The sequence below is a fragment of the Salmo trutta genome, unplaced genomic scaffold, assembly GCF_901001165.1.
Source record: "Salmo trutta unplaced genomic scaffold, fSalTru1.1, whole genome shotgun sequence".
Classification (NCBI taxonomy): domain Eukaryota; kingdom Metazoa; phylum Chordata; class Actinopteri; order Salmoniformes; family Salmonidae; genus Salmo; species Salmo trutta.
Window position 1 is genome coordinate 2,315,172 of NW_021823154.1, and position 27,160 is coordinate 2,342,331.

The window sequence follows — 27,160 nt, forward strand, 5'->3', positions numbered from 1 at the left end:
GGTAGGTAGAGTATAAATCTACAGTGATTATAGCAGTTCAATATTAGTCAACTTTATTATCCCACATGGAGAAATTCATGTGTCTATACAAACCATTCTTAAACCCAATAACTGTTTTATGGAACTACTAATACTTGTCAACCACAAAACTTTACTGCTGTTAGAATTACAGAATCTCTGTCATAATCTGTCCTCACCACAGTGTTTCCCTCTCTGCTGTTTACAGCTGAATTCTCAGTCAGACTGGTGAATGGGACCACTTCCTGTTCTGGGACAGTGGAAATCTTCTACAGAGGAGAGTGGTTGGGTCTTTGTACTAGTTGGTGGAGCATGATGAAAGAGGTTAAGTTTGTGTGTAGAGAGCTGGACTGTGGGAATCCTGTAGCTGAATCTGGAGGACCTCTGGTTGAAGATGGAAAACGAAGAGTCATACTAGATCGTTGCTATGGAAATGAGTATTCTATTAGACATTGTGACTTCATAAGAGAACCTGGTGTCTGTATTGGTAGAAATTATCATCAGGTGACCTGTTCAGGTAAGAGACTGGTCATATTGAGAGATTCATTTATACATTATACAATATCACCTTGTATCATTTTTATGTGTTTTTTATTTCATTTAAATAGAGAGGGAGATGTCAGATGTATTTAAACGTTATATTTGTGTTTGTCCTATTGGTTTATGGGAGATGTTCATGGGCAGATCATTGTAGTTCAGATGGTACTGAAGTGAAGCTGCCTGATGCATGTCCAGCTGTTTATTTTCTATAAAGTGAAGTGAACTTATTCCTGTCTCCTGCCTGCATTATTCCCAACCCTATCCTGAGTGACTAAGAACCCATTTCTACCTCTTACAGTATCAAACATAGCAAACTACAATATTTTATCCAACATATTTGTATTTAGTCCTTGACAGTGTAAACAACAAAACTGATTGAATGTTCAACCAACTATTTTTCTCCAGAGTCTGTGCGGCTTGTGGATGGAGCTGGTCTCTGCTCTGGGAGAGTGGAGGTGAAGTCCAATCAGTCCTGGGCCTCTGTGTGTGAAGCTGACTTTGACCGGCAGGATGCAGAGGTAGTCTGTGGGGAGCTTGGCTGTGGGGCTCCTGCAGCTCTACAGGGGGGGCTCTATGGAGAAGGTGAGGGTCAGACCTGGGATAAAGAGTTCCAGTGTAAAGGCAAAGAGTCCCTTTTCCTGGACTGTGACACCTCAGACAGAGAAAACAACATCTGCCTACCTGGTAATGCTGTTGGACTCACCTGCTCAGGTAAGAAACAGTTTGTCACTCAATCAACATTGCTTCTCACCTGGAGTGAAGAACATGAGAGACAATATAGGTGTGTTTTAGTAAGAAAATAGTAAGATTACTGTCTCTTCTTTTCTCAGAGCCTGATGATGTGAGGCTGGTGGGAGGAGGCAGTCGCTGTGCTGGTGGAGTGGAGCGATACGACCAGGGAGAGTGGAGGACTGTGGGAGCTGAGGACTGGGATGTAGCTGCAGTAGTGTGTAGACAGCTGGGTTGTGGCTCCACTGTTTCAGTTCTACCTGGAGACACCACTAGAGGGTTTAGAGTTGACTGTTATGGGTCTGAGTCTTCACTGAGGGAGTGTTCCAGAAGATATGATCTCCTTCCTGGACTCACAGTGATCTGCTCAGGTAATAACAAGATACACTATATGGCCAAAAGTATGTGGACATTAGTGGATTCAGATATTTCAGCCACACCTGACAGGTGTATAAAATTGAGCACACAGCCATGCAATCTCCATAGACAAACATCAACAGTAAAATGTCCTTACTGAAGATCTCAGTGAATTTCAGCGTGGCACATATAGGAGCAACAACGGCTCAGCCGTGAAGTGGTAGACAACACAAGCTCACAGAACGGACCGCCGAGCGCTGAACCACGTAGAGCGTAAAAATAATCCTCTGTTGAAAAACTCACTGCTGAGTTCCCCATACTTTAGTCAATGTATTATATCTCCTTCCTGGACTCACAGTGATCTGCTCAGGAAATATCAAGATATTATAATTATATTCAACTGATTTCGTTCCTTCATACAACTTCCTCTGCACCTCTCATGATGACTGTTTAGCTTGTCAGTCTGCTTTACTAAATAGATCACTCAGTCAAGTAGGAATCAAATACAACTTTAATATCCCAGAATACTTTTGTATTTGAGTGTTATCTCAGTGACGGTCTCTACTCACTACCACTGTCACAGAGGGAATGAGGGAGGAGGAGAGGAAGACTGAGAGATGAGAGAGAGAATATATTTTTATCACTTGACTTCTCACCGGTTATGTCATCATAACCAGTAACCTTTTCCACTCTTGGCCCAGCCCAGCCTGACCCTGACATATAGCATCAGATCTTGTAGTTAAGCTGTCACTGAAGTGAAGCTGCCTGATGGATTTCCAGCTGTTTATTTTCTATAAAGTGAAGTGAACTTATTCCTGTCTCCTGCCTGCATTATTCCCAACCCTATCCTGAGTGACTAAGAACTAATTTCTACCTCTTACAGTATCAAACATAGCAAACTACAATCTTTTATCCAACATATGTGTTTTGTCCTTGACAGTGTCAACAACTAAACTTATTGAATGTTCAACCAACTATTTTTCTCCAGAGTCTGTGAGGCTTATGGATGGAGCTGGTCTCTGCTCTGGGAGAGTGGAGGTGAAGTCCAATCAGTCCTGGGCCTCAGTGTGTGAAGCTGACTTTGACCGGCAGGATGCAGAAGTAGTCTGTGGGGAGCTTGGCTGTGGGGCTCCTGCAGCTCTACAGGGGGGGCTCTATGGAGAAGGTGAGGGTCAGACCTGGGATAAAGAGTTCCAGTGTAAAGGCAAAGAGTCCCTTCTCCTGGACTGTGACACCTCAGACAGAGAAAACAACACCTGTCTACCTGGTAATGCTGTTGGACTCACCTGCTCAGGTAAGAAACAGTTTGTCACTCAATCAACATTGTTTCTCACCTGGAGTGAAGAATATGAGAGACAATATAGGTGTGTTTTAGTGAGAAAATAGTAAGATTACTGTCTCTCTTTTCTTTTCTCAGAGCCTGATGATGTGAGGCTGGTGGGAGGAGGCAGTCGCTGTGCTGGTGGAGTGGAGCGGTACGACCAGGGAGAGTGGAGGACTGTGGGAGCTGAGGACCGGGACCAGACCAGGACTAATGTAGCTGCAGTAGTGTGTAGACAGCTGGGTTGTGGCTCCAATGTTTCAGCACTACCTGGAAACACCACTAGAGGGAATAGCATTATATGTTATGGATCTGAGCCTTCACTGAGGGATTGTTATAGAATGTATGATATCCTTCCTGGACTCACAGTGATCTGCTCAGGTAATAACATTATATAATAATTTTCTACTTATTTCCATACAACTTCCTCTGCACCTCTCACGATGACTGTTTAGATTGTAAATCTGCTTTGCTAAATAGATCATTCATTCAAGTAGGAATCAAATACAACTTAAAAATATCCCAGAATGCTTTTGTATTTGAGTGTTATCTCAGTGAACGTCTCTACTCACTACCGCTGTCACATGTCATGTTATTGTCATATCTAAATGAGGAAAGCAGTTGAGGAGCTACGTTTTCTTTTTCTCTCCTCTTGTTCCAGATGTCCTGCTTAAGCCTGATATCAATATATGTTGTCTCAGTGACTGTAGGCCCACTACTCATGTTGCCCTGTGAGGGAGGGTGGCTAGCACTGTTACATGCTGATGTTATTGTCATATCTATAGGAAACTAGTTGAAGAGGTTTTTCTTGTTCTCTTTTATTGTTACAGATCTCCTGGTCCAGCCTGATATCTCCCTGACTGACTCAATGGGAGGGGTCTCCAGGGGCCACCAGGGGCCCGAGGTGTTCAGGGACTACAGCTTCACCATCACCTGCTCCACTCAGCCACAGTACCCAGGAGGCTCCTTCCTCCTCACGTTCACCGGCTCCAACAGAACCCAGGCCCAGCCAGCTGTCAATCACTCTGCTGCCTTCCTCTTCCCTGCTGCAGATGACTCCCACCAAGGGAACTACAGATGTGTTTATGAGAATTATGTTTTCTCTCATAACTTCTCCTCTGAGAGTGGGCTCCTCACCCTCACCATCACAGGTAACTGAACATGAACCAGACTTATAACTTTGTCATTAACAGATTTCCCACAGATCTATCTGATGATGATCAGTCCCCTCATCAAAGGTGTTTCTGTTTGCAGCCTCTCCTCTGCCAGCCTTCATCATCAGACACGTTGTAGTGCTGCTGATCCTACTGACAGCCATCACCACCTCCTACCTGTACTACAAGGTAAAGACATTTACTCAGACGTTACAAGTCATTTAAACTAGAGGGAGAGGGTGAGGGGGAGAGGGAGGGAGAGAGAATGGAGATACTAGAGAGTAAATGTCTGACTGTTGGTGCTGTGTCTCCCTAGCCCACCAGGAGGCAGAAGAGAGTGAACAGGGTGAGCAGCATGGATCGTTATGTCAATGCCATGGAGATGGTCTCTCTGAGCTCCAGAGCTGAAGCTGGACCGGGAGAGGAGAGAGCAGCCCAGGGGACGGAGTAGGAGTAGAATGAACCTGATCCTACATGCTGATCTTAGGTCAGTTTTGTGTTTTAAATGGATGTTCAGCAGTGGACTGGTGTTTAAAATGTGGTGACAAACCTGAAGTGGTTCTAATTTTAATAACAAGTTCAGAATTAGTTCATCTTTCTAGAACCTTGGAAGAAATCTAAAAGGAGTGACTGCAACCACCATTATTCCTTTTAGTTTGGTTTTTACCACCAGAGAAACATGGGGTTCTGGGTAACATGGGGTTCTGGGTAACATGGGGTTTGGGGTAACATGGGGTTCTGGGTAACATGGGGTTTGGGGTAACATGGGGTTCTGGGTAACATGGGGTTCTGGGTAACACGGGGTTCTGGGTAACATGGGGTTCTGGGTAACATGGGGTTCTGGGTAACATGGGGTTCTGGGTAACATGGGGTTTGGGGTAACATTGGGTTCTGGGTAACATGGGGTTCTGGGTAACATGGGGTTCTGGGTAACACGGGGTTCTGGGTAACATGGGGTTTGGGGTAACATGGGGTTTTGATTATTTTAAGAGAGTTGCTTAATTACGTCTGTTTGTGTTCCAGAATGTATTACTATCTTATTTAGTGTTCTCTTAGATTCTTTATCTTATTTAGTGTCTCTTAGATTCTTTATCTTATTTAGTGTCTCTTAGATTCTTAATCTTATTTAGTGTCTCTTAGATTCTTTATCTTATTTAGTGTCTCTTAGATTCTTTATCTTATTTAGTGTCTCTTAGATTCTTAATCTTATTTAGTGTCTCTTAGATTCTTTATCTTATTTAGTGTCTCTTAGATTCTTTATCTTATTTAGTGTCTCTTAGATTCTTTATCTTATTTAGTGTCTCTTAGATTCTTAATCTTATTTAGTCTCTTAGATTCTTTATCTTATTTAGTGTCTCTTAGATTCTTTATCTTATTTAGTGTCTCTTAGATTCTTTATCTTGAAGTGTTTCCATTATTAGTCCATGTATTATTATAATCATCTGTTCATTCTTTGTATTTAGATTTTTTTTAAATAAAGGGGGTTGTTGTTGTTTACCTCATGTTATTGATTATAAATGTTATAATATTGATTATGATGTAGATTGTTATGATGCTAGTAGTATATAGAACATGATGTTATTCTCTTAAGATCTGTGTGTTACAGAGAAAGTATAGTATTTAGTGCAGGTCTGATATACATTAGATTGTGTGGATATGTTCCAGATGAAGACCTGTTGTTCTCTAAACTGTCATGAATCACTCAATGCTTTTAATAAACTCACAGGCTGTCAGTCTTGTGTGATTCCCCTCCAGTTTTTTATTTCACGGTGGTCAAGGGGTTATTGATCATTAGTGATACCATCAGTGACACCAGACATCAGCTCAGCGCAGAGGTCCAGCTCAGCACCATGACCCTTAGTGACCTCTCCCCCAGACAGACAGACAGACAGACAGACAGACAGACAGACAGAGGCAGAATTCTGCATTTTCATATCACAATAACAGCTTTCTAATGCAACTGGAGGTGTTCTGAATATCACTACACAGGACAACTCCCATTGTTAGAGACATAGACATGAGCATCTTGTCACTATATGCAGATGACAACACGCATGACTAAAGACAGTACAGTATGGGGAACAATCTAAATAGGATGACTAAAGACAGTGCAGTATGGATGGGGAACAATCTAAATAGGATGACTAAAGACAGTACAGGATGGATGGGGAACGATCTAAATAGGATGACTAAAGACAGTACAGGATGGATGGGGAACGATCTAAATAGGATGACTAAAGACAGTACAGGATGGGGAACTATCTAAATAGGATGACTAAAGACAGTACAGTATGGATGGGGAACGATCTAAACAGGATGACTAAAGACAGTACAGGATGGGGAACAATCTAAATAGGATGACTAAAGACAGTGCAGTATGGATGGGGAACAATCTAAATAGGATGACTAAAGACAGTACAGGACGGGGAACGATCTAAATAGGATGACTAAAGACAGTACAGGATGGGGAACGATCTAAACAGGATGACTAAAGACAGTACAGGATGGGGAACGATCTAAATAGGATGACTAAAGACAGTACAGGACGGGGAACGATCATCTAGGATGACTAAAGACAGTACACAATGGGGAACTATCTAAACAGGATGACTAAAGACAGTACAGGATGGGGAACTATCTAAACAGGATGACTAAAGACAGTACAGGACAGGGAACGATCTAAATAGGATGTCTAAAGACAGTACAGGACAGGGAACGATCTAAATAGGATGACTAAAGACAGTGCATTATGGGGAACAATCTAAATAGGATGACTAAAGCCAGTGCAGTATGGATGGGGAACTATCTAAATAGGATGACTAAAGACAGTACAGGATGGATGGGGAACTATCTAAACAGGATGACTAAAGACAGTACAGGATGGGGAACTATCTAAATAGGATGACTAAAGACAGTACAGGATGGATGGGGAACTATCTAAACAGGATGACTAAAGACAGTACAGGATGGGGAACTATCTAAATAGGATGACTAAAGACAGTACAGGATGGATGGGGAACGATCTAAATAGGATGACTAAAGACAGTACAGGATGGATGGGGAACTATCTAAACAGGATGACTAAAGACAGTACAGGATGGGGAACTATCTAAATAGGATGACTAAAGACAGTACAGGATGGATGGGGAACGATCTAAATAGGATGACTAAAGACAGTACAGTATGGATGGGGAACTATCTAAACAGGATGACTAAAGACAGTACAGGATGGATGGGGAACGATCTAAACAGGATGACTAAAGACAGTACAGTACAGGACGGGGAACGATCTAAACAGGATGACTAAAGACAGTACAGGATGGATGGGGAACGATCTAAACAGGATGACTAAAGACAGTACAGGACAGGGAACGATCTAAACAGGATGACTAAAGACAGTACAGGATGGGGAACTATCTAAACAGGATGACTAAAGACAGTACAGGATGGGGAACTATCTAAACAGGATGACTAAAGACAGTACAGGATGGGGAACTATCTAAACAGGATGACCAAAGACAGTACAGGATGGGGAACTATCTAAACAGGATGACTAAAGACAGTACAGGATGGGGAACACAAACACAACTGAAATATTTGATCATTTAATAGTAATTTCCTATTTATCTATTGATCACTTCCAAATGTAGACCTGACAGAGACAATGGAAGATTTGAAATGTTTTGGTAATTGAATGTTCACTATTTCTGTTATTCTATTAAAATATTTTTCCAAACGCCCGGCAAAGGAAAGGCACCCTGTGTGAAAAATTCTATGAGAAACAGTGACATACACTCTAAATGACCTAAGTTGATCAATTCCAAATTGGTCTTTCAGTCAGGCCAACCCAAGCTGTACTGTTCATATTGGTCTTTCACAGTCAGACCAACCCAAGCTGCACTGTTCATATTGGTCTTTCACAGTCAGACCAACCCAAGCTGTACTGTTCATATTGGTCTTTCACAGTCAGGCCAACCCAAGCTGTACTGTTCAGTAGGATAATAGTAGACCAACCCAAGCTGTACTGTTCAGTAGGATAATAGTAGACCAACCCAAGCTGTACTGTTCAGTAGGATAATAGTAGACCAACCCAAGCTGTACTGTTCAGTAGGATAATAGTAGACCAACCCAAGCTGTACTGTTCAGTAGGATAATAGTAGACCAACCTAACCTGTACTGTTCAATAGGATAATAGTACGCCTACAATTGAAACAGAGAAACTGAATTTTTTTTCAGGTTTTCGTTCTCTATGTCAGACTTTTTTAAACAGAAAAACAATACAATTGTATGTTCTAAATCCATAACAATGCTTAAACCACATCTGGAGACCACGATTGAGGTTTGGGAAAAATCAGAAATTTAGATTTTTGAGAGTAGTTCCCCTTTAATCAAGTGTGCAGGCACCTGTAGTTCAGGAACCTAGCACTATTGCTTGGTTAGCAGTGTTTCTGAAGTATAGGCACCTAGCACTATTGTTTGGTTAGCAGTGTTTCTGAAGTATAGGCACCTAGCACTATTGTTGTATTAGCAGTGTTTCTGTATTACAGGCACCTAGCACTATTGTTGGATTAGCAGTGTTTCTGTATTACAGGCACCTAGCACTATTGTTGGATTAGCAGTGTTTCTGTAGTACAGACACCTAGCACTATTGTTGGATTAGCAGTGTTTATATAGTACAGGCACCTACACTATTGTTGGATTAGCAGTGTTTCTGTAGTACAGGCACCTAGCACTATTGCTTGGATTAGCAGTGTTTATATAGTACAGGCACCTAGCACTATTGCTTGGATTAGCAGTGTTTATATAGTACAGGCACCTAGCACTATTGGTTGGATTAGCAGTGTTTCTAAAGACAATCACCTGGTGTAACCAACTTCACACAGCCCCCCAGCTGAAAGGCACACAGACACCCACAATTCAGGTTGACTCGGTTTTTATCTGCAGTAAAATATTTCAAATAGTGATGACAGGCATTGACAGGACGGTCACAGCCACACGTTCAATGCTCTCAGAATCTCTCTCTCAGACTGAATCTACAAAGTGATTGTATAATATACATGTGTTGTGTTTAGAAAAATAACCTAAATACAGAAAAGCACACCTGCAGTAAAAGATATCAAAAAGTGATGACAGGCACTGACAGGACGGTCACAGCCACACGTTCACTGGTTAGGTAGGACACAAGATATCATTTAGATAGGAGCGACAGTAGTGATACATGTTTAGGTAGACACAAGATGATAGGGCGTGGCGCGAATTACAAATTCCAAAAATCCAAAAACTTCAATTTTTCAAACATCTGACTATTTTACACCATTTTAAAGACAAGACTCTCCTTTATCTAACCACATTGTCCGATTTCAAAAAGGCTTTACAACGAAAGCAAAACATTAGATTATGTCAGCAGAGTACCCAGCCAGAAATAATCAGACACCCATTTTTCAAGCTAGCATATAATGTCACAAAAACCCAAACCACAGCTAAATGCAGCACTAACCTTTGATGATCTTCATCAGATGACACTCCTAGGACATTATGTTATACAATACATGCATGTTTTGTTCAATCAAGTTCATATTTATATCAAAAACCAGCTTTTTAAATTAGCAAGTGACTAGCATGTGACTAGCATTCCCACCGAACACTTCCGGTGAATTTACTAAATTACTCACAATAAACGTTCACAAAAAACATAACAATTATTTTAAGAATTATAGATACAGAACTCCTTTATGCACTCGCTATGTCCGATTTTAAAATAGCTTTTCAGTGAAAGCACATTTTGCAATATTCACACACTGCTGACTAATGTTCCCCTGGATGCCAAGTACTTTACAGTGATTGACTTATGTGGAGCATTTTTTTGTGTGCCCCTGGCGGAAGAATGTAGACACATGTTTGCGTTTACATACAGAGGAAGGCAATTTTCTTACAACCGTCTCCCCCAGGGGTTTAGGTACTCCCCCCATGTATGCAATCAGATATTGAGGGCTGATTTGGAAGAATGAGTGTTTCATGGCACACTGATTCAATATGTTGACGATCTGTTGATCTGTGTGTCTATGTTGGAACAGTGCCATTCTGACTCCTTGAAAGTACTGCAACGATTGACAGAAGGAGGACACAAAGTCTCTAAAACAAAGCTTCAGTACTGCCAACCCCAGGTTGAGTACCTAGGAAGAACTATAGCTCATGGAACTAAGGCAATAGGACCAGGACAGCTGGAAGGCATTAGCAAAGCACTGTTGCCACAAATAGTAGCTCAAATGATGACCTTTTTAGGGATGACTGGATTTAGCTCAGATTGGATAGAGAAATATGTAGTTAAAAAAGCTCTTTTGCGAGAGATAATGAAAGAAGCAGGACAACTCAATCTCAGGGTGCAACTAGACTGGAACACTGATGCTCTGATTGCATTTGAGACACTAAAAAGGAAATTCAAACAGCACCAGCCTTAGCAGCCCCAGATTACACAAAACCATTTTTGTTATACATAGCAAATAGGTGTGATAGTTATGCAGCAGCTGTACTTATGCAGGAAACATGCAGTGGTAGAAAGAAACAGCCAATTGCGTATTACAGTACTAGATTGGATCCAGTAGTTCAAGGTTATCCACCGTGTTACCAAGGGTTGGCGGCATTACATTATGCTTATGATAAAGCATCAACCAACCATAACTATGGGATATCCTGTGACAATAAGCATGCATCATAAAATAGTGGAGCTGATAGAACAGGTTAAATGTGTACTTACTTGCTAGAACTTTGGATTACATGACTCTGCTGACTACCCAGATGTCTCCATTAAAAGACGTAATACTGTCAACCCAGCTGAAAGAGTTCCGTTGAAATTTGAAGGGAAAGCTCATGATTGTGTTGCAGAATCTCTAAAGTTTACCAAATTGCGTCCAGATCTTGAATCTATACCATTGATAGACAGAGAGGGAAGTGATGTGGAGAACTACTTTGTAGATGGTTCCTGTTATAAAGATTATACAGGTAATCATGCAGGGTATGCAGTAGTGAGACAACAAGGAAAGGATTTCATTGAGGAAAAATTTGAGTATTGTCCTCAACCATGTTCAGCCCAATTGGCAGAACTTAACCTGTTATGGATAGGGGGCAGTATTTTCACGGCTGGATAAAAAACATACCTGATTTAATCTGATTATTACTCCTGCCCAGAAACTAGAATATGCATACAATTATTAGCTTTGGATAGAAAACACTCCAAAGTTTCTTAACCTGTTTGAATGGTGTCTGTGAGTATAACAGAACTCATTTGGCAGGCCAAAACATGAGAAGATTCTGTTCAGGAAGTACCCTGTCTGACCATTTCTTTCCCTTCTTGATTCTCTCTATCCATTACAAAGGATCTCTGCTGTTACGTGACACTTCCTACGGCTTCCATGGGCCCTCAGAGCCCAAGAAAAAGCTGAATGATGTAATTCAAAGCCCTGGCTGAAACACACGAGCGCTTTTGCTAAGTGGTCTATCAGAGGACAAAGGGCTTCATGCTCGTGCCTGAGTCGACCACGTGGTTTATTTTCTTTCGGCTGTTTACCTAATTGCAGATTCCCGGTCGGAATATTATCGCTTTTTTACGAGAAAAAATGGCATAAAAATGGACTTTAACCTGTCTGGGGTATGTGGGACGATTTCGTCCCACCTACGTAACAGCTACTGATATTCCAGTGGCGCGATTTTTGAATCGTTAGAAATACTATTACTTCAATTTCTCAAACATATGACTATTTTACAGCTATTTAAAGACAAGAATCTCGTTAATCTAACCCCACTGTCCGATTTCAAAAAGGCTTTACAACGAAAGCAAAACATTAGATTATGTCAGCAGAGTGCCCAGCCAGAAAAAATCAGACAGCCATTTTTCAAGCTAGCATATCATGTCACATAAACCCAAACCACAGCTAAATGCAGCACTAACCTTTGATGATCTTCATCAGATGACACACCTAGGACATTGTGTTATACAATACATGCATGTCTGTTCAATCAAGTTCATATTTATATCAAAAAACAGCTTTTTGCATTAGCATGTGACGTTCAGAAAACGCATAACCCCCGGCAAACTTCCGTTGAATTTACTAACATTTTGCTAAATTACTCACGATAAACGTTCACAAAAAGCATAACAATTATTTTAAGAATTATAGATACATTACTCCTCTATGCACTCGATATGTCCGATTTTAAAATAGCTTTTCGGATGAAGCACATTTTGCAATAATCTAAGTACATAGCCCGGCATTACAGGGCTAGCTATTTAGATACCCACCCAGTTCAGCCTCCACCAAAATCACATTTCCTATAAGAAAAATGTTCTTACCTTGCTTGTTCTTCATCAGAATACACTGCCAGGACTTCTACTTCAATAACAAATGTTGGTTTGGTCCCAAATAATCCATCGTTATGTTCCAACAGCGACGTTTTGTTCGTGAGTTCTAGAATGCTTTTTCACGGTCCCGCGCATGGCGCGTTGGCTTGTCAAAAATGTCTAAATATTCCATTACCGTACTTCGAAGCATGTCAACCGCTGTTTAAAACCAATTTTTATGCCATTTATGTCGTAGAGAAGTGATAATATTCCGACCGGGAGTATGCATTGAGCCTAAACAGCCGAATAAAATTTCTCCTCAGAAGCGACTCATGCACGCGCATCATTGAAAGGTCCTCTCAGCATCCACTTACAAAAGGCGATAATATGTTTCAACCTGAGGCTGCCTCGTAAACCTTCAGGGTTTTCGCGGGCTCTGAGAGCCTATTGGAGCCCTGGGAATTGTCACGTTACAGCTAAGATCCTTACTTTTCAATAAAAAGAGGTAAGACGCACGACTCCTTGTCAGACAGGGTACTTCCTGCTTGAAGCCTTGTCAGGTTTTTGCCTGCCATAGGAGTTCTGTTATACTCACAGACACCATTGAAACAGTTTTAGAAAATTCAGAGTGTTTTCTATCCAAACCTGAACAATAATATGCATATTCTAGCTTCTGAGTTGGTGTAGGAGGCAGTTAAAAATGGGAACATATTTTTTCCAAAATTCTCAATACTGCCCCCTATACCAAACAGGTTAAACAGCGGTTGACATGCTTCGAAGTACGGTAATGAAATATTTAGAAATCTTTTGTCACGAAATGTGCCATGCGCACGACCCTTATTTACCATTCGGATAGTGTCTAGAACGCACGAACAAAACGTCGCTGATGGAACATAACTATGGATTATTTTGGACCAAACCAACATTTGTTATTGAAGTAGAAGTCCTGGGAGTGCATTCTGATGAAGAACAGGAAAGGTAATAACATTTTTGTTATAGTAAATCTGATTTTGGTGAGTGCTAAACTTGGTGGGTGTCTAAATAGCTAGCCCTGTGATGCCGGGCTATCTACTGAGAATATTGTAAAATGTGCTTTCACCGAAAAGCTATTTTAAAATCGGACATATCGAGTGCATAGAGGAGTTCTGTATCTATAATTCTTAAAATAATTGTTATGTATTTTGTCAACGTTTATCAAGAGTAATTTAGTAAATTCACCGGAAGTTTTTGGTGGGTATGCTAGTTCTGAACATCACATGTTAATGTAAAAAGCTGGTTTTTGATATAAATATGAACTTGATTGAACAAAACATGCATGTATTGTATAACATAATGTCCTAGGAGTGTCATCTGATGAAGATCATCAAAGGTTAGTGCTGCATTTAGCTGTGGTTTGGGTTTTTGTGACATCTGCTTGCTTTGAAAATGGCTGTGTGATTATTTCTGGCTGGGTACTCTCTTGACAAAATCTAATGTTTTGCTTTCGCAGTAAAGCCTTTTTGAAATCGGACAATGTGGTTGGATTAACGAGAGTCTTATCTTTCAAATCGTGTAAAATAGTCATATGTTTGAGAAATTGAAATTATAGCATTTTTAAGGTTATTTGTATTTCGCGCCACCTCTACCATTGGATATTGGTGAGGCGTTCCGCTAGCGGAATGTCTGTCCTCAACAGGTTTTAAGTTGATAACTACATGATAGGTCTTCAGCTGTAAGACACTAGTATTGGGCAGTCTACAGGGATGACCTATGGACTTCTGGGAAGAAAACGAGTGAGTACTGTAGCTGTAGTGTCAAAGGCCTCAAAGTAAATGTTCAACTTTACTAAGGCCGGTATTTTGCTTGGACCCTGAAGTGATCCTAGCATAAATCCTAATTGGATGTTCCGTTTTACATGTGCGTTTATGCTTACACAATCGTGCTCATGTCAAGGGAAGAAAACCAGGTGTCCTGGTGGACTACAACTTGTTCAGAATGAGTCTGACGTAATCAGGTAATTATCAGGTAAATGCCTGGAGGTCAGTCACAATTAGTGTTGAGGGAGTCTGTAGTGGTTTACTACAAGTCACAGTTTTCCACTATTCTAGTGGCGGTAGGTATGAAGAAGTCTATTTCATAGCTATGTTATCCACGGAGGAGCTATCCTCACAACGGAAGTACTCTTTAAGTGGCATGTAGACTCACCTCTGCCTTTAAACTTCCCCATCTCATTCTGTACTTCTGTGTTGTGAAAACATTCATACGGTTGTGTATAATCTATTCGATACCCATATGGGGCCTCTAATCTTTTGTGCTTCCACCCGTACATCCAATTCCTGACACTATTTTCCTCAGCCGGTTTGGTTGTAATATCTTTGATAATGTGGATTAGCCAAATATGACAAACATTCAGCTGGTCAATAAGGCCTTTCTGATCTACTCAAATAACCAACGTTTTTATTAACACAGAGAGAGCCTGGTAACATTAAAAGGGTGAGGAACATAACTATATTTTCAGTAATCCAACCAGCTGAAAATATGCGCTGGTACTTAAGGAATATGATGTCAGATCAGTTGTCGTCAGAGACATTATTACTGATGATAGGATGACATAAACTGTATCTTGGAAAGTCTACACATTCTAGTTATCAGATTCACATGGAATTGTTGTGCAATTTAAATGTTTAAATATGAAACTATTTGTGAAAAGATTAAATGTAATTTTAGCTTCTAAATGAGAGAATGGTTTACATAAAGTAAAAACTCTGCTCACTCAGTGGCCCCGCCCAAGTGAACAGACATTGGTTGCAAACTATGAAACACGCCCTTCTCTCCCACCACTACATAAGCCCCTTTACGAAAATATTAACTGTTGTTCCCGAGGACGTGAGGACTTCTGTCCATGCGTTAAAAAGGTCTAATATCAACTACAGAACTAAGCCAACCTCAGGGTGAGCTCTGGTTGCGAACGGTTGAACAACCATACCCTAACGAAATTAGCATCGTTTTCCGAGGACGTGAGGACTGCTGTCCAGACGTTAAAAAGGGCGAATTTCAATGTGGAGGTGACGATTGATGGATGAATTTCGACTATACCAGCCAGAATATAGCATGAGCTAAAAGTATGGCAACTTGTTATGAACTTTGACCTCTTATTCACTAAAGAAGAGATTCCTCCTAGCTGTTGAGATAGCGGCAGCAGCAGCTGTAAACGTGGGCTAGGAAAAGACGGACAAAGTATCTGTCCTACCACACGACGATGGTACTACAACATGTCCACTTTACCACCAGACATTCTTCAGAGGACAAGAGATCTATTCTGGGCAACCCAGCCTTCCATTGACGACCAATCTATCGAAGCGCAGCTCAGAGTAAATATTTCTAGCATTTTCCTTTTTCAGATGGGCGGTTATTTAGAATGCATAAGATTCTGTATTTAAGATAGCATAGCTTCACAAGGTCTGATCAGAGACCCAATCCTTTTGTTCCTTAGTCTTCCCGCGCTTTCATTCAAACTCAACCCCCTTTCTTTGTGTAACTAGCCGTCATATCGGTTCCGTCCACCAGGGATGTTTTCTTGTATGATATAATTAGTAATCAATGTATGATCCATCCTGTGTATATGTAATTCTGTGTGATTATTTATGTCACGTCCTGACCATGGTAAGCTGTTATTTTCTATGGTAGAGTAGGTCAGGGCGTGACAGGGGGGTTTTCTAGTTTCGTTTTTTCTATGTTGTTCTAGTTTTGTATTTCTATGTTGGGTTGTTCTAGTTTTTGTATTTCTATGTTGGGCTTTGTTTGAGATGATCTCCAATTAGAGGCAGCTGGTCATCGTTGTCTCTAATTGGAGGTCATATTTAAGTTGGTGTTTGTCCCACCTGGGTTTGCGGGAGATTAATTTTGAGTAGTGTATGTTTCACCTCTGCGTCACGGTTTGTTGTTTTTGTCATTCAGTTTATTTATGTATTGCATAGCTTCACAGTATAAATAATACGTGGAACGACACACGCTGCACTTTGGTCCGCTCATTCGTACGACAACCGTGACAATTTAGGTATTTAGTAAATAAATAATTAAACCAAATTTGGTATTGCTGATTCAACTTGTTAGCCAGGGTTCGTGAAGACAACCAAGATTTATACGATGTTCAGATGAGACTGAATAAGGTGACGATTAATAATTGACCGCTATTGATATAAAAGATTACCAGGTCTTTAAGTGTTCATTCGGAAGATAACAGCTCTATAAACACTCTTTCGTGGTGCCCCGACTTTCTAGTTTATTACATTTACATGATTAGTTTAATCAGGTAATATTAATTACAGTAGAAATGATTTTATAGAATAGCATGTCATATCACTGTATCCGGCATAGCAAAGACACGACACAAGTGTCTACGGTCCTTAATCCTTTAACAGGTTTTTCCATTTGTGACATCACTGTTGTCAGAGAGGTGTCTGCGAGGGAGGATCTTGTTTAGGTGTCTTATTTAGAATGACGTTATGAGGGTTTATTAAGATTACTTTATTATTCTCCCTGCTTTTATATTTCTCCTCGTTTATTATTATTTGTATTGTTTTATTATTTTCATATATTTTCTACATAACTGAGATAACCTCATGCAAGGCTAAGTAATACATGCACATGCTTCCACACTCTATACTTAAAGGATAATTGGCGTGAGAATGGATGTTTTACTCCTTTCTTGGTAATTACGATTGGAGATGTTTGGTCCTGAGTCGCCAGTGTGTATGAGAAAGTGGGGCTCAGATTGTTAAGATGGACGAGAGGTTGATTACCTCCATAGAGTTTCAGAAGGTGCTCCCCTTCTCATCTATACTGGAAAATGTAATTGTGTGGAACTCTGTGAGTTCCAAAGGGGGGTTATGTAGGTGAAAATTCATGGTTGATTTTCCAGTATCTAGACTGTTCTCCCATAAGTATTGAGGCAGAAAACATGGGGTTAATTAATAGACATGTGTAAACAGAATAAAGGCTGAGCTCAGGAGAATGTACAGACTGGGTCAACATGGAGTTAATCACAAGACATGCAAAAGTAGAACGTAAGCAGAAAATGTATGCCTGTGCTATTATAGGCCTGAGGGAAGTAATTACCTGGTCCTGTGACTAGCATTGAGACATACAATTGCATTATGTATGTATGCCTGTGCTGTTGTAGGCCTGAGGGAAGTCATTTCCTGGTCCTGTGACTAGCTTTAAGGCATGTGATTGTATTGTATATGTATGTCTGTGCCATTACAGGCTTGGGGAGAGCCATTGTGTTGTCCCATGAGTATCATGGGACAGACACCTACATTTGTGTATGGATACGCCACCAATAGAATCGGTAAACAAGCAAGAATTGAGACAGAGAGATAATGGTGGCAAGAGGCCAAGGGGTGTTAATCATATACATAGAGGAGAGTGACCATGTGTGTTATCTGAAAGTGGAAACCTATAAAGCATGAGGTCTGTGGCAAGAGAATTCAGTTGTTCCATGGAATTGCTCAGCTCTGTTACCTTGTAATAAAGTCTAATTGAATTCACAAGTTCCGGTATTGGTGAAGTATTTGATTCAATATTTTCCAGGAGGAGGAGGAGCTCCAGTGGGGGTCGGTGATCGGGTGCTGCTGGCGAATAAGGGTGAACGTGGAAATTGGAAGCTGGCTGATTGTTGGGAGAACAACCTCTATATTGTTACGGAGAAGAATAGCGACATCCACATCTTCAAGATACAGAACATGTCAACTGGCCAGGAGAAAACAGTCCACCGTAAGCTGATAACGCCTGTAAACTTCTTGCCTCCCTCTGACACTGCCTTGGAGACACCTAATACGGGAGGATCACAGTGATGAGATGGAGGACTCATCCATGAACGATATACCTGAAATGGAGTGAGAGGACCAGTGCTGGCGAGGGACCCTCAGAACTTACTATATTCTGAGGGTGCCACTGGTGGCACAAGTGTGTCAGAGCTAACATTTGGAGAATAAATGTCAGAACACTCTGAAGAAGAAAGACGTTCTGAAGATACCGCTGGCAGCACAAGATCCAGAAACAGTCCCAGAACCTTTGACCTTGACTATCCACCTTTCCCCTCATCAATCTAAACACAATACCCCATAATGACATAGCAAAAACAGGTTTTTAATGTTTGCAAAAAAAAACGTAAATATCACATTTACATAAATATTCAGACCCTTTACTCAGTACTTTGTTGAAGCAGTCCAGTAATTCCTTGTCATTAACCCCTAGAGATTTGCTGCTCTGCGTTACCACTGAGCTAGTCTATAGCTAGGGACTGTGCCTCAGACTCAACAGTAAGGGCCTTACAGTAAAGTGAGCTGTCCTCAGACTCAACAGTAAGGGCCTTACAGTAAAGTGGGCTGTCCTCAGACTCAACAGTAAGGGCCTTACAGTAAAGTGGGCTATCCTCAGACTCAACAGTAAGGGCCTTACAGTAAAGTGAGCTGTCCTCAGACTCAACAGTAAGGGTCTTACAGTAAAGTGGGCTATCCTCAGACTCAACAGTAAGGGCCTTACAGTAAAGTGGGCTATCCTCAGACTCAACAGTAAGGGTCTTACAGTAAAGTGGGCTGTCCTCAGACTCAACAGTAAGGGTCTTACAGTAAAGTGGGCCATCCTCAGAGCCTAATGCCTATGCTGCCTCGCCCTCACTCTATAAACCCTGCACCTCTTCAGGATGATCCAGGACCGAGTTTCTGCTGTAGAGCACTATGACGGGGTGCCCCCTGTAAACTGGGTTGGTTTAGCCCAGAATCACCCCTCTTACGACTCCTACCAATGCACTCAGTACCTATAGTTTAGTCTCAGGTTACTTTATACCAGCCACTCAGGTCTCCTCTAGACTAATTTACCAGATGCTAAAAATCCTCAATTAATCAAATATTTTTCAGAAACCGAAAGTAAAACGACATGCACTTGAATGACTCTTTGATGACACAGTTTTCAGAACAATAAGGAAAGTTTATTCAAAATCCCAGAAAGGAGGCATAAAAAAATCCCAGATCAATCAGTCAATCACAAATCAATATCACCAATCAATGATAAGCAACATCAACAGTAAATTAAATTGATAGACACCTTCAACGCCCTTAATAACTATACCCTTATTGCCAATACAATATGTTTAGGTATTTTACAACTTTATGAGAAGCACAGTAATTAATACATAGAAAAACAGGTTTTTACCTTCTACAACTTTACATACTGTTTTTTATCTCCCCCCTCAGGATGATCAGTCCCTCAGTTGGCGTCTAAAAACTCTACCAGCTACTTTAACACACTTCTATCAATGAGGTAACCTTAAGGATCCCTCCTAGAATTTTACTTTAACTGAGAATAATACAAATCTAAATATGAGTTTCATATAAATCTAAATATGAGTTTAATATAAATCTAAATATGAATTTAATATAAATCTAAATATGAATTTAATATAAATCTAAATATGAGTTTAATATAAATCTAAATATGAGTTTAATATAAATCTAAATATGAATTTAATATAAATCTAAATATGAGTTTAATATAAATCTAAATATGAGTTTAATATAAATAAAAATATATTTCAAGCTAAAAAGCTACAGCAGAAATCTTCTTCCATCAGTCCACAGGTTGTTGAAGCTAATAGAGAGTCGTACCCTTCTCCAGAATCATGGCTCCTTTATACCCACCATCTTCCTTTCTGTTAACTCATTGTGGCTAACACCTGCTACAATGATGCATTCAGTGGTTAGCACCTAATGTGGCCATCACTCAAAAGGTGCTCTTTCAGCACCCACTAACCCCCATCTTTCCTCACATAGGCAGGACGTCTTGACAGGATGCCTCCTCCTGGCTGCTCTGACCAGGGGATTCCCAAAGCAAGATAGCACCCTCAGTACACTCCATTATCATCAACTTTTAAAACATTTATTTCTAAACATTATTATATTCATAAATTCCCAATTCATGTCTTCTCCTTATTATTTTCAATGTCAATTCTCTCAGAATGTTCATTTTTCTTTGTGTTCTACGTGTGGGTGAGACTGAAACTTCTGTGTGTGTGTGTGTGTGTGTGTGTGTGTGTGTGTGTGTGTGTGTGTGTGTGTGTGTGTGTGTGTGTTAGACTAGTACTCTGTCCATGTTCAACATCCATCTTCTCTTCCTCTGTCTGGATCTATTCTTTACTATCAATTGCATCTTAGCCGCTCTGTCACTGCTCATCCATATATTATATATTTATATATTCTCATCCCATTCCTTTACTAGATTGTGTGTATTAGGTTTTGTTGTGGAATTTGTTAGATATTAGGTTTTGTTGTGGAATTGTTAGATATTACCTGTTAGATACTGCTGCCCTGGCGGATCTAGAAGCATAAGCATTTCGCTACACTCGCAATAACATCTGCTAACCATGTGTATGTGACCAATACAATTTTATTTTGATTTGGACTAAGATCTAACAGCCATCTCTTCCTCTTCCTGGACTAAGACCTGATGTTTAATCAGATCTCAAACCTCTTGTCTGTGAGGAAAGCAGTTCTGTTCATGATTCTGTTGTTGAAGAGCCTGTAGAGAAAAAAAGCATTATTATTATTATTTTAATGTTGTTATTATTATCCTCCAACAGTTGTCCTCAGCAACAGACACACCCATATGATCTCACACACACACATGCTCTGCTCACTGTCAAACACACCCTTACCGTACGGTGTGTATTGAAGTGTTGGTAGAGACCAGTTGGAGTATTCTGTCAGTCAGAGCATCAGTGATGTCATTCTGGCTCAGGCTACAACAGAGAGAGAGGGAGAAAGAGGGAGAGAGAGAAAGACAGAGAGAGAGAGGGACAGAGCGAGAGAGAGACACAGAGAGAGAGAGGGACAGAGGGAGAGAGAGACACAGAGAGAGAGAGGGAGAGACAGGGAGAGAGAGAGAGAGAGAGAGAGATAGGGAGAGAGAGAGAGAAAGACAGTGAGAGAGGGAGAGAGGGACAGAGCGAGAGAGAGACACAGAGGGAGAGAGATCGGACATTTATCATGCAGTGACATACACACAGTCTTGTACAAATAACCTTGTGGGGACATACAATTCAGACCCTAACCCATACCTTAATTAAAAACCTAACCCTAGATCCTAATCCTAAAACTAATCCTAACCCTAACACTAATTCTAACCTTAATCCTAAACCCCCTAGAAACAGCATTTGACCTCGTGGACCAACTAAATGTCCCCAGTTGGTCAAACTTTTGTTAGTTTACTATTCTATTCTGGTCCTCAAAAGTATAGTTAAACACTTCCACACACACACACACACACACTGAAAGCCACTCACTCCAGGACTTGTACTTTATGCAGGTGTGTGATCAGGGGCTGTAGGTGGTGGTCTGTGAGTTGACAGTGGCTGAGGTCCAGTTCTGACAGACCCTCTGAGTGTTCCAGAACCAGGGCCAGAGATCCACAGGCCTTCTGGTCCAGCCTGGTCTCACTGAGGTCCAGCTCCCCACCCAGGGCTCTGCACAGGGACTCTGCGTGCCTCAGCAGCCCCTCTTCAATCCCCTCACACACAAGGTCCAGCAGCTGAAGTAGCAGAGCTTTGCTGGGGCTGAGAGGACCAGAAGCAGAGACAACATTATGACACAGAGTAGGTCTAACTCCTACTGATAAACTAGTTGGTCAAATGTTTGTCTTTGTGTGTCTAACCTCAGCTTGACAATATGCAGGATGGGAAGCAGCTCCCTCAGTGCTCTGTCCTCCACCTCACAGTCTCTTAGGATGAGCTGGACCTGGTTCTGGACCAGCTGAGTGCTGTGTTGGTTCTGCTTCAGAACAGAGTTGATGTCCCTGCAGTGGTCAGTGGTCAGACACAGAGCCTTCTCCTGGTCCTGAGCTGACAGGTCCACAGAGGAGGAGCAGGAGAAGTCCAGCCTGTAGTGCAGAGACCTGAGCAGCCATACTGCTGTTGGTGGTGGTGGTGGTGCCCCCTGCTGGACCTGAGAGGCAGCACAGCACTGGAGGAAACTCAGCAGTAACCTCCTGTCAATGCTACAGAGAGAGACAGACAGACAGAGCCAGAGAGTGAGAGAGGATAGACAGAGACTTATTTACACACCATTACACATTAACTTCTTTGGGCTAGGGGGCACTATTTTCACGTCCGGATGAAAAGTGTGCCCAAAATAAACTGCCTGCTACTCAGGCCCAGAAGCTAGGATATGCATATAATTGGTAGATTTGGATAGAAAACACTCTGAAGTTTCTAAAACTGTTTGAATGGTGTCTGTGAGTATAACAGAACTGATTTGGCAGGCAAACCCCGAGGACAAACCATCCAGGGAAAAACAATTTTGAGGTTACTGTCTTTTCAATGTGTTTTCTATAGGGAACTAGATTAATGAGGGACATGTTTGCAGTTCATATGGCGTCCACTAGATGTCAACAGTCTTAAAACCTGTTGGGGCTAGGGGGCAGTATTTTCACGGCCGGATGAAAAACGTACCCAATTTCAACAGGTTACTACTCAGGCCCAGAAGCTAGGATATGCATATAATTGGTAGATTTGGATAGAAAACACTCTGAAGTTTCTAAAACTGTTTGAATGGTGTCTGTGAGTATAACAGAACTCATATGGCAGGCAAAAACCTGAGAAGATTCCAAGCAGGAAATGAAAATCTGGTGCCTGTAGTTTTTTCAAGTCATTGCCAATCGAACACACAGTGACTAAGGATTCATTTCGCACTTCCTAAGGCTTCCACTAGATGTCAAAAATATTTAGAAAGTTGTTTGAGGCTTTTGCGGTAAACACAGACCGAACGAGAAGGCTGGGAAGTAGGTGACTCAGAAAAGCACATCAGTTCATTGCGCGCATTCATGTGAGAAGGGACCTATGTTCCAAAACATTTTTCAAGACAAAGCAATGGTCCGGTTGGAATATTACTGAAGTTTCACGTTATACAGCCCTAAAGATTGATGCTATACAACATTTGACATGTTTGAACGAACGTAAATAGATATTTTTTTTTTCTTTTCACCGTGACATTTTCCTCGCGTGTCCTACATTTTGAGTAGCTTACTGAACGCGCTAACAACATGGAGTTATTTGGACATAAATTATGAACTTTATCGAACAAAACAACATTTATTGTGGACCTGGGATACCTAGAAGTGCCTTCTGATGAAGATTATTAAAACACTGATAAACACACTACAACTCTGTTAGTCAGGTCAACTCCCAGGCGTCCCCCTTCAATTCCACTCCTAGCTGAGGTTAAGGTTTGTACATTACACTGAGGTTAGGGTTAGAGGTTAAATCAGTCAGGAAGTGGAAAGCCCGATAGTTCTATCCATTCTAGCAGGGTCAAAGAGTGTCAACTAAACCTGAGTTGGGAGACTCTGTCCAGAAGAGGCAGGATGCTCTCTATCTCCCCCGGTGGTATGGAGGTCCACAGCAGGTTGACTTTGACTTGGCGGCTGTGCTGCAGGGTAAAACACAGAGCAGTACAGTCCACTCTGTCCAGCTCTCTGCTGTTCAGGTTGATCCAATGTTCTGAAGACCTCAACAAACTGGACACACAGTCACTGTCTCTACTGTCATAGATCTGTCTGATGGAGGACTTTACAAAGCTGGAACTGGACCTGAACAAACATGGAGAATGGATTGTTGTGGTTATGTCAAGGTTTTATAAAGGATAACTCACATAGCAACATCTGGCTGGACAGGACATTAATAATTAAAGTCTATAAATATTGAATAAAGATCTCCCACCTCTTGAATAAAACCCTAATGATATTACAGAGGATAACTCAGAACAACATGTCACTGGATAGAAATAGTTATTTTATTATTTCTATAGTCTGAATAGAGAAAGAAGTTCTCCCACCTCTTGAGGGTAACCCTTCCCAGAAAGGGGAGAAGATCTGAGATGTTCTTCTCTAGAAGCCTGTTCTTCCTGAGGTCCACAGTGATGTTGTGGGTTGAATGCTGCAGCAGAGAGAGAAGCACTTCCCAGTCCAGCCTGCAGGAGGTCAGGTCTCCACCAACCTTCTCCAGGAACCACTGAGTCAAGTCCTTGTCCTGAGCTTCATACACAACTACAGTCAGCTGCTGCAGAGTGTCTGAGTTCAGTCTAGGAGGTAGGAACATACAGGCAGTCAGAAATATGAAGAAAAACACATGAATGAAGTTACTATTTCTACTTTAAAAAACATCAGCTTCAGACTGACCTGAGAGAGAGAGGTCCCTGGTGACACAGCAGTGTGATGAGAGAGTGACCCTGGATCCAGAAGTCAGTCAGGTCCAGACACTGAACCCTCCAGAGTCTCAGCAGGGACGCCACACTACTCAGAGCCCTGGATAACACTCTCTCTGGTGGCTGGCTGCTCTTTAGGACCAGGGAGAGATCTGGGACAGTCAGTGGAGTAGTACCTCTCTCTGTCCTCCTAACCAGTCTGGACAGTTTCACTGCCATACCCACATTCAGCCTGGAATGAAAAGGCAAAACTCAAGTCACTTTAAAACAGACAAACCAGACATTTAGGAGAAAGTGACGTCCAAAAGTTTTGGGACATTGACACATTTGTTGTTGTTTTGGCTCTGTACTCCAGCACTTTGAAATGATTAAATGACTATGACGTTAAAGTGAAACGTGAATAACGATGAGTGAGAAAGTTAGAGGCACAAATATCATTCCCACAAGACATGCTAACCTCTCACCATTACAATAACAGGGAGGGGTTAGCATTTTATATCATACCTCCAAGACATGCTAACCTCTCAACATTACAATAACAGGGAGGGGTTAGCATTTTATATCATACCACCAAGACATGCTAACCTCTCACCATTACAATAACAGGATTCAGGATTCATGACATTTGGTTTATAGATTAGGTATTCCGAGTATAAACGTTAAGGTTTCATGTTACAACATTTCTCAAAGATAAAATCCACAAGATTTCTAAAAGACAACTGCCTAGCATCACATAACTGCCAAAAATCCATAATATATGTGTGACATTTAGTAATGCAACATTTGTTATGTCAGGATATCGGCAGATAAATGTTACCAGATTCACCAACACTAGACGTTTTATATGTCAAATGTTTCTACAAGATAATAACCACTAGCATCACATAATCACTAACCACCACACATGTTCAGACTCACCTCAGCTGTGAGATGTAGGGCAGACACTGAAAGAAACTCCTCACTTCAATCTCTTCATCTGACCAGCCCTTCAGCTCTACTGGTTTCTTCTCTGGTTGGAGTTTCAACACTTCAAGGAGGAGGGAGGCCTTTCTCTTTCTGAGGTCTATGGACCAGACTGCAGGACTGGCTGACTGGTAAACTGGCTGTAATGCTGGATGGACACTCCTGCCTTTTTGAGTCTCATAGTCCTTCACATGTGAGTACAGATCCAGAAGGAAATCACTCTGTTCAGAATTGTCTCCATTGGCAAAAGGAAAGGTTCTGTAAGTCCACACTGATGATACCAGCTTCAGTGTCTTCTCTCCTGTCTGCTCCTCCCTCTCTGCTGCTTGAGACAGGAGATTCACCAGGAACTTGATCTGCTTTGAGGGATCAGACCTCCGTGGATAGAATCTGCAACAAGGACAGTAACAGTTGATTCAGACATGGATGAACACATGAAACCGGTCATAGCTAAAGATATATGAAGTAGTTATACTTTTACACAATGTGATTTGGTTGTACTTAAAGCATATCATTTTAGAGACATTCACATTATCTATGTGTGACATTTAGTAATGGAACATTAGTTATGTCAGGAAATGGGCTGATAAATGTTACCAGATTAACCAACACTTGAAGCTTAATATGTCAAATGTTTCTACAAGACAATCAGTAGCATCACATAATCACTAACCAAAAAAATGTATGATTAGCATTTTATATCATACCTCCAAGACATGCTAACCTCTCACCATTACAATAACAGGGAGGGGTTAGCATTATATATCATACCACCAAGACATGCTAACCTCTCACCACTAGATTTAATTTTGGATTGGAGATGCTTACTGTGAGTCTGGAAGGAGAGTTTACAGTCTAACCAGACACCTAGGTATTTATAATTGTCCACATATTCTAAGTCAGAACCGTCCAGAGTAGTGATGCTGGACGGGCGGGCAGGTGCGGGCAGCGATCGGTTGAAGAGCATGCATTTAGTTTTACTTGCAATTACGAGCAGTTGGAGGCCACGGAATGAGAGTTGTATGGCATCGAAGCTCGTCTGGAGGTTTGTTAACACAGTGTCCAGCGAAGGGCCAGAAGTATACAGAATGGTGTCATCTGCGTAGAGGTGGATCAGAGAATCACCAGCAGCAACAGCGACATCATTGATGTATACAGAGAAAAGAGTCGGCCCGAGAATATAACCCTGTGGCACCCCCATAGAGAATGCCAGAGGCTCGGACAACAGGCCCTCCGATTTGACACACTGAACTCTGTCTGAGAAGTAGTTGGTGAACCAGGCAATGCAGTGATTTGAGAAACCAAGGATGTTGAGTCTGCCGATAAGTATGTGGTGATTGACAGAGTCGAAAGCCTTGGCCAGGTCGATGAATACGGCTGCACAGTATTGTCTTTTATCGATGGTGGTTATGATGTTGTTTAGGACCTTGAGCGTGGCTGAGGTGCACCCATGACCAGCTCTGAAACCAGATTGCATAGCGGAGAAGGTACGGTGGGATTCGAAATGGTC

General features: G+C 41.4%; 1 protein-coding gene across 1 annotated transcript in view; it reads right to left on the reverse strand.

Moving 5' to 3' along the window:
- Nucleotides 1–27,160, reverse strand: part of LOC115189397 (uncharacterized) — a 337,609-nt gene that overhangs the window by 215,172 nt on the left and 95,277 nt on the right. Inside the window, exons 25-30 of the mRNA XM_029747982.1 lie at nucleotides 25,606–26,040; nucleotides 24,662–24,919; nucleotides 24,319–24,564; nucleotides 23,816–24,073; nucleotides 22,142–22,483; nucleotides 21,774–22,043 (exon numbers count right to left, since the gene is read on the reverse strand). Of these exons, the coding sequence (XP_029603842.1) occupies nucleotides 21,774–22,043; nucleotides 22,142–22,483; nucleotides 23,816–24,073; nucleotides 24,319–24,564; nucleotides 24,662–24,919; nucleotides 25,606–26,040 (1,809 nt within the window). The remainder of the gene's footprint in view (nucleotides 1–21,773; nucleotides 22,044–22,141; nucleotides 22,484–23,815; nucleotides 24,074–24,318; nucleotides 24,565–24,661; nucleotides 24,920–25,605; nucleotides 26,041–27,160) is intronic.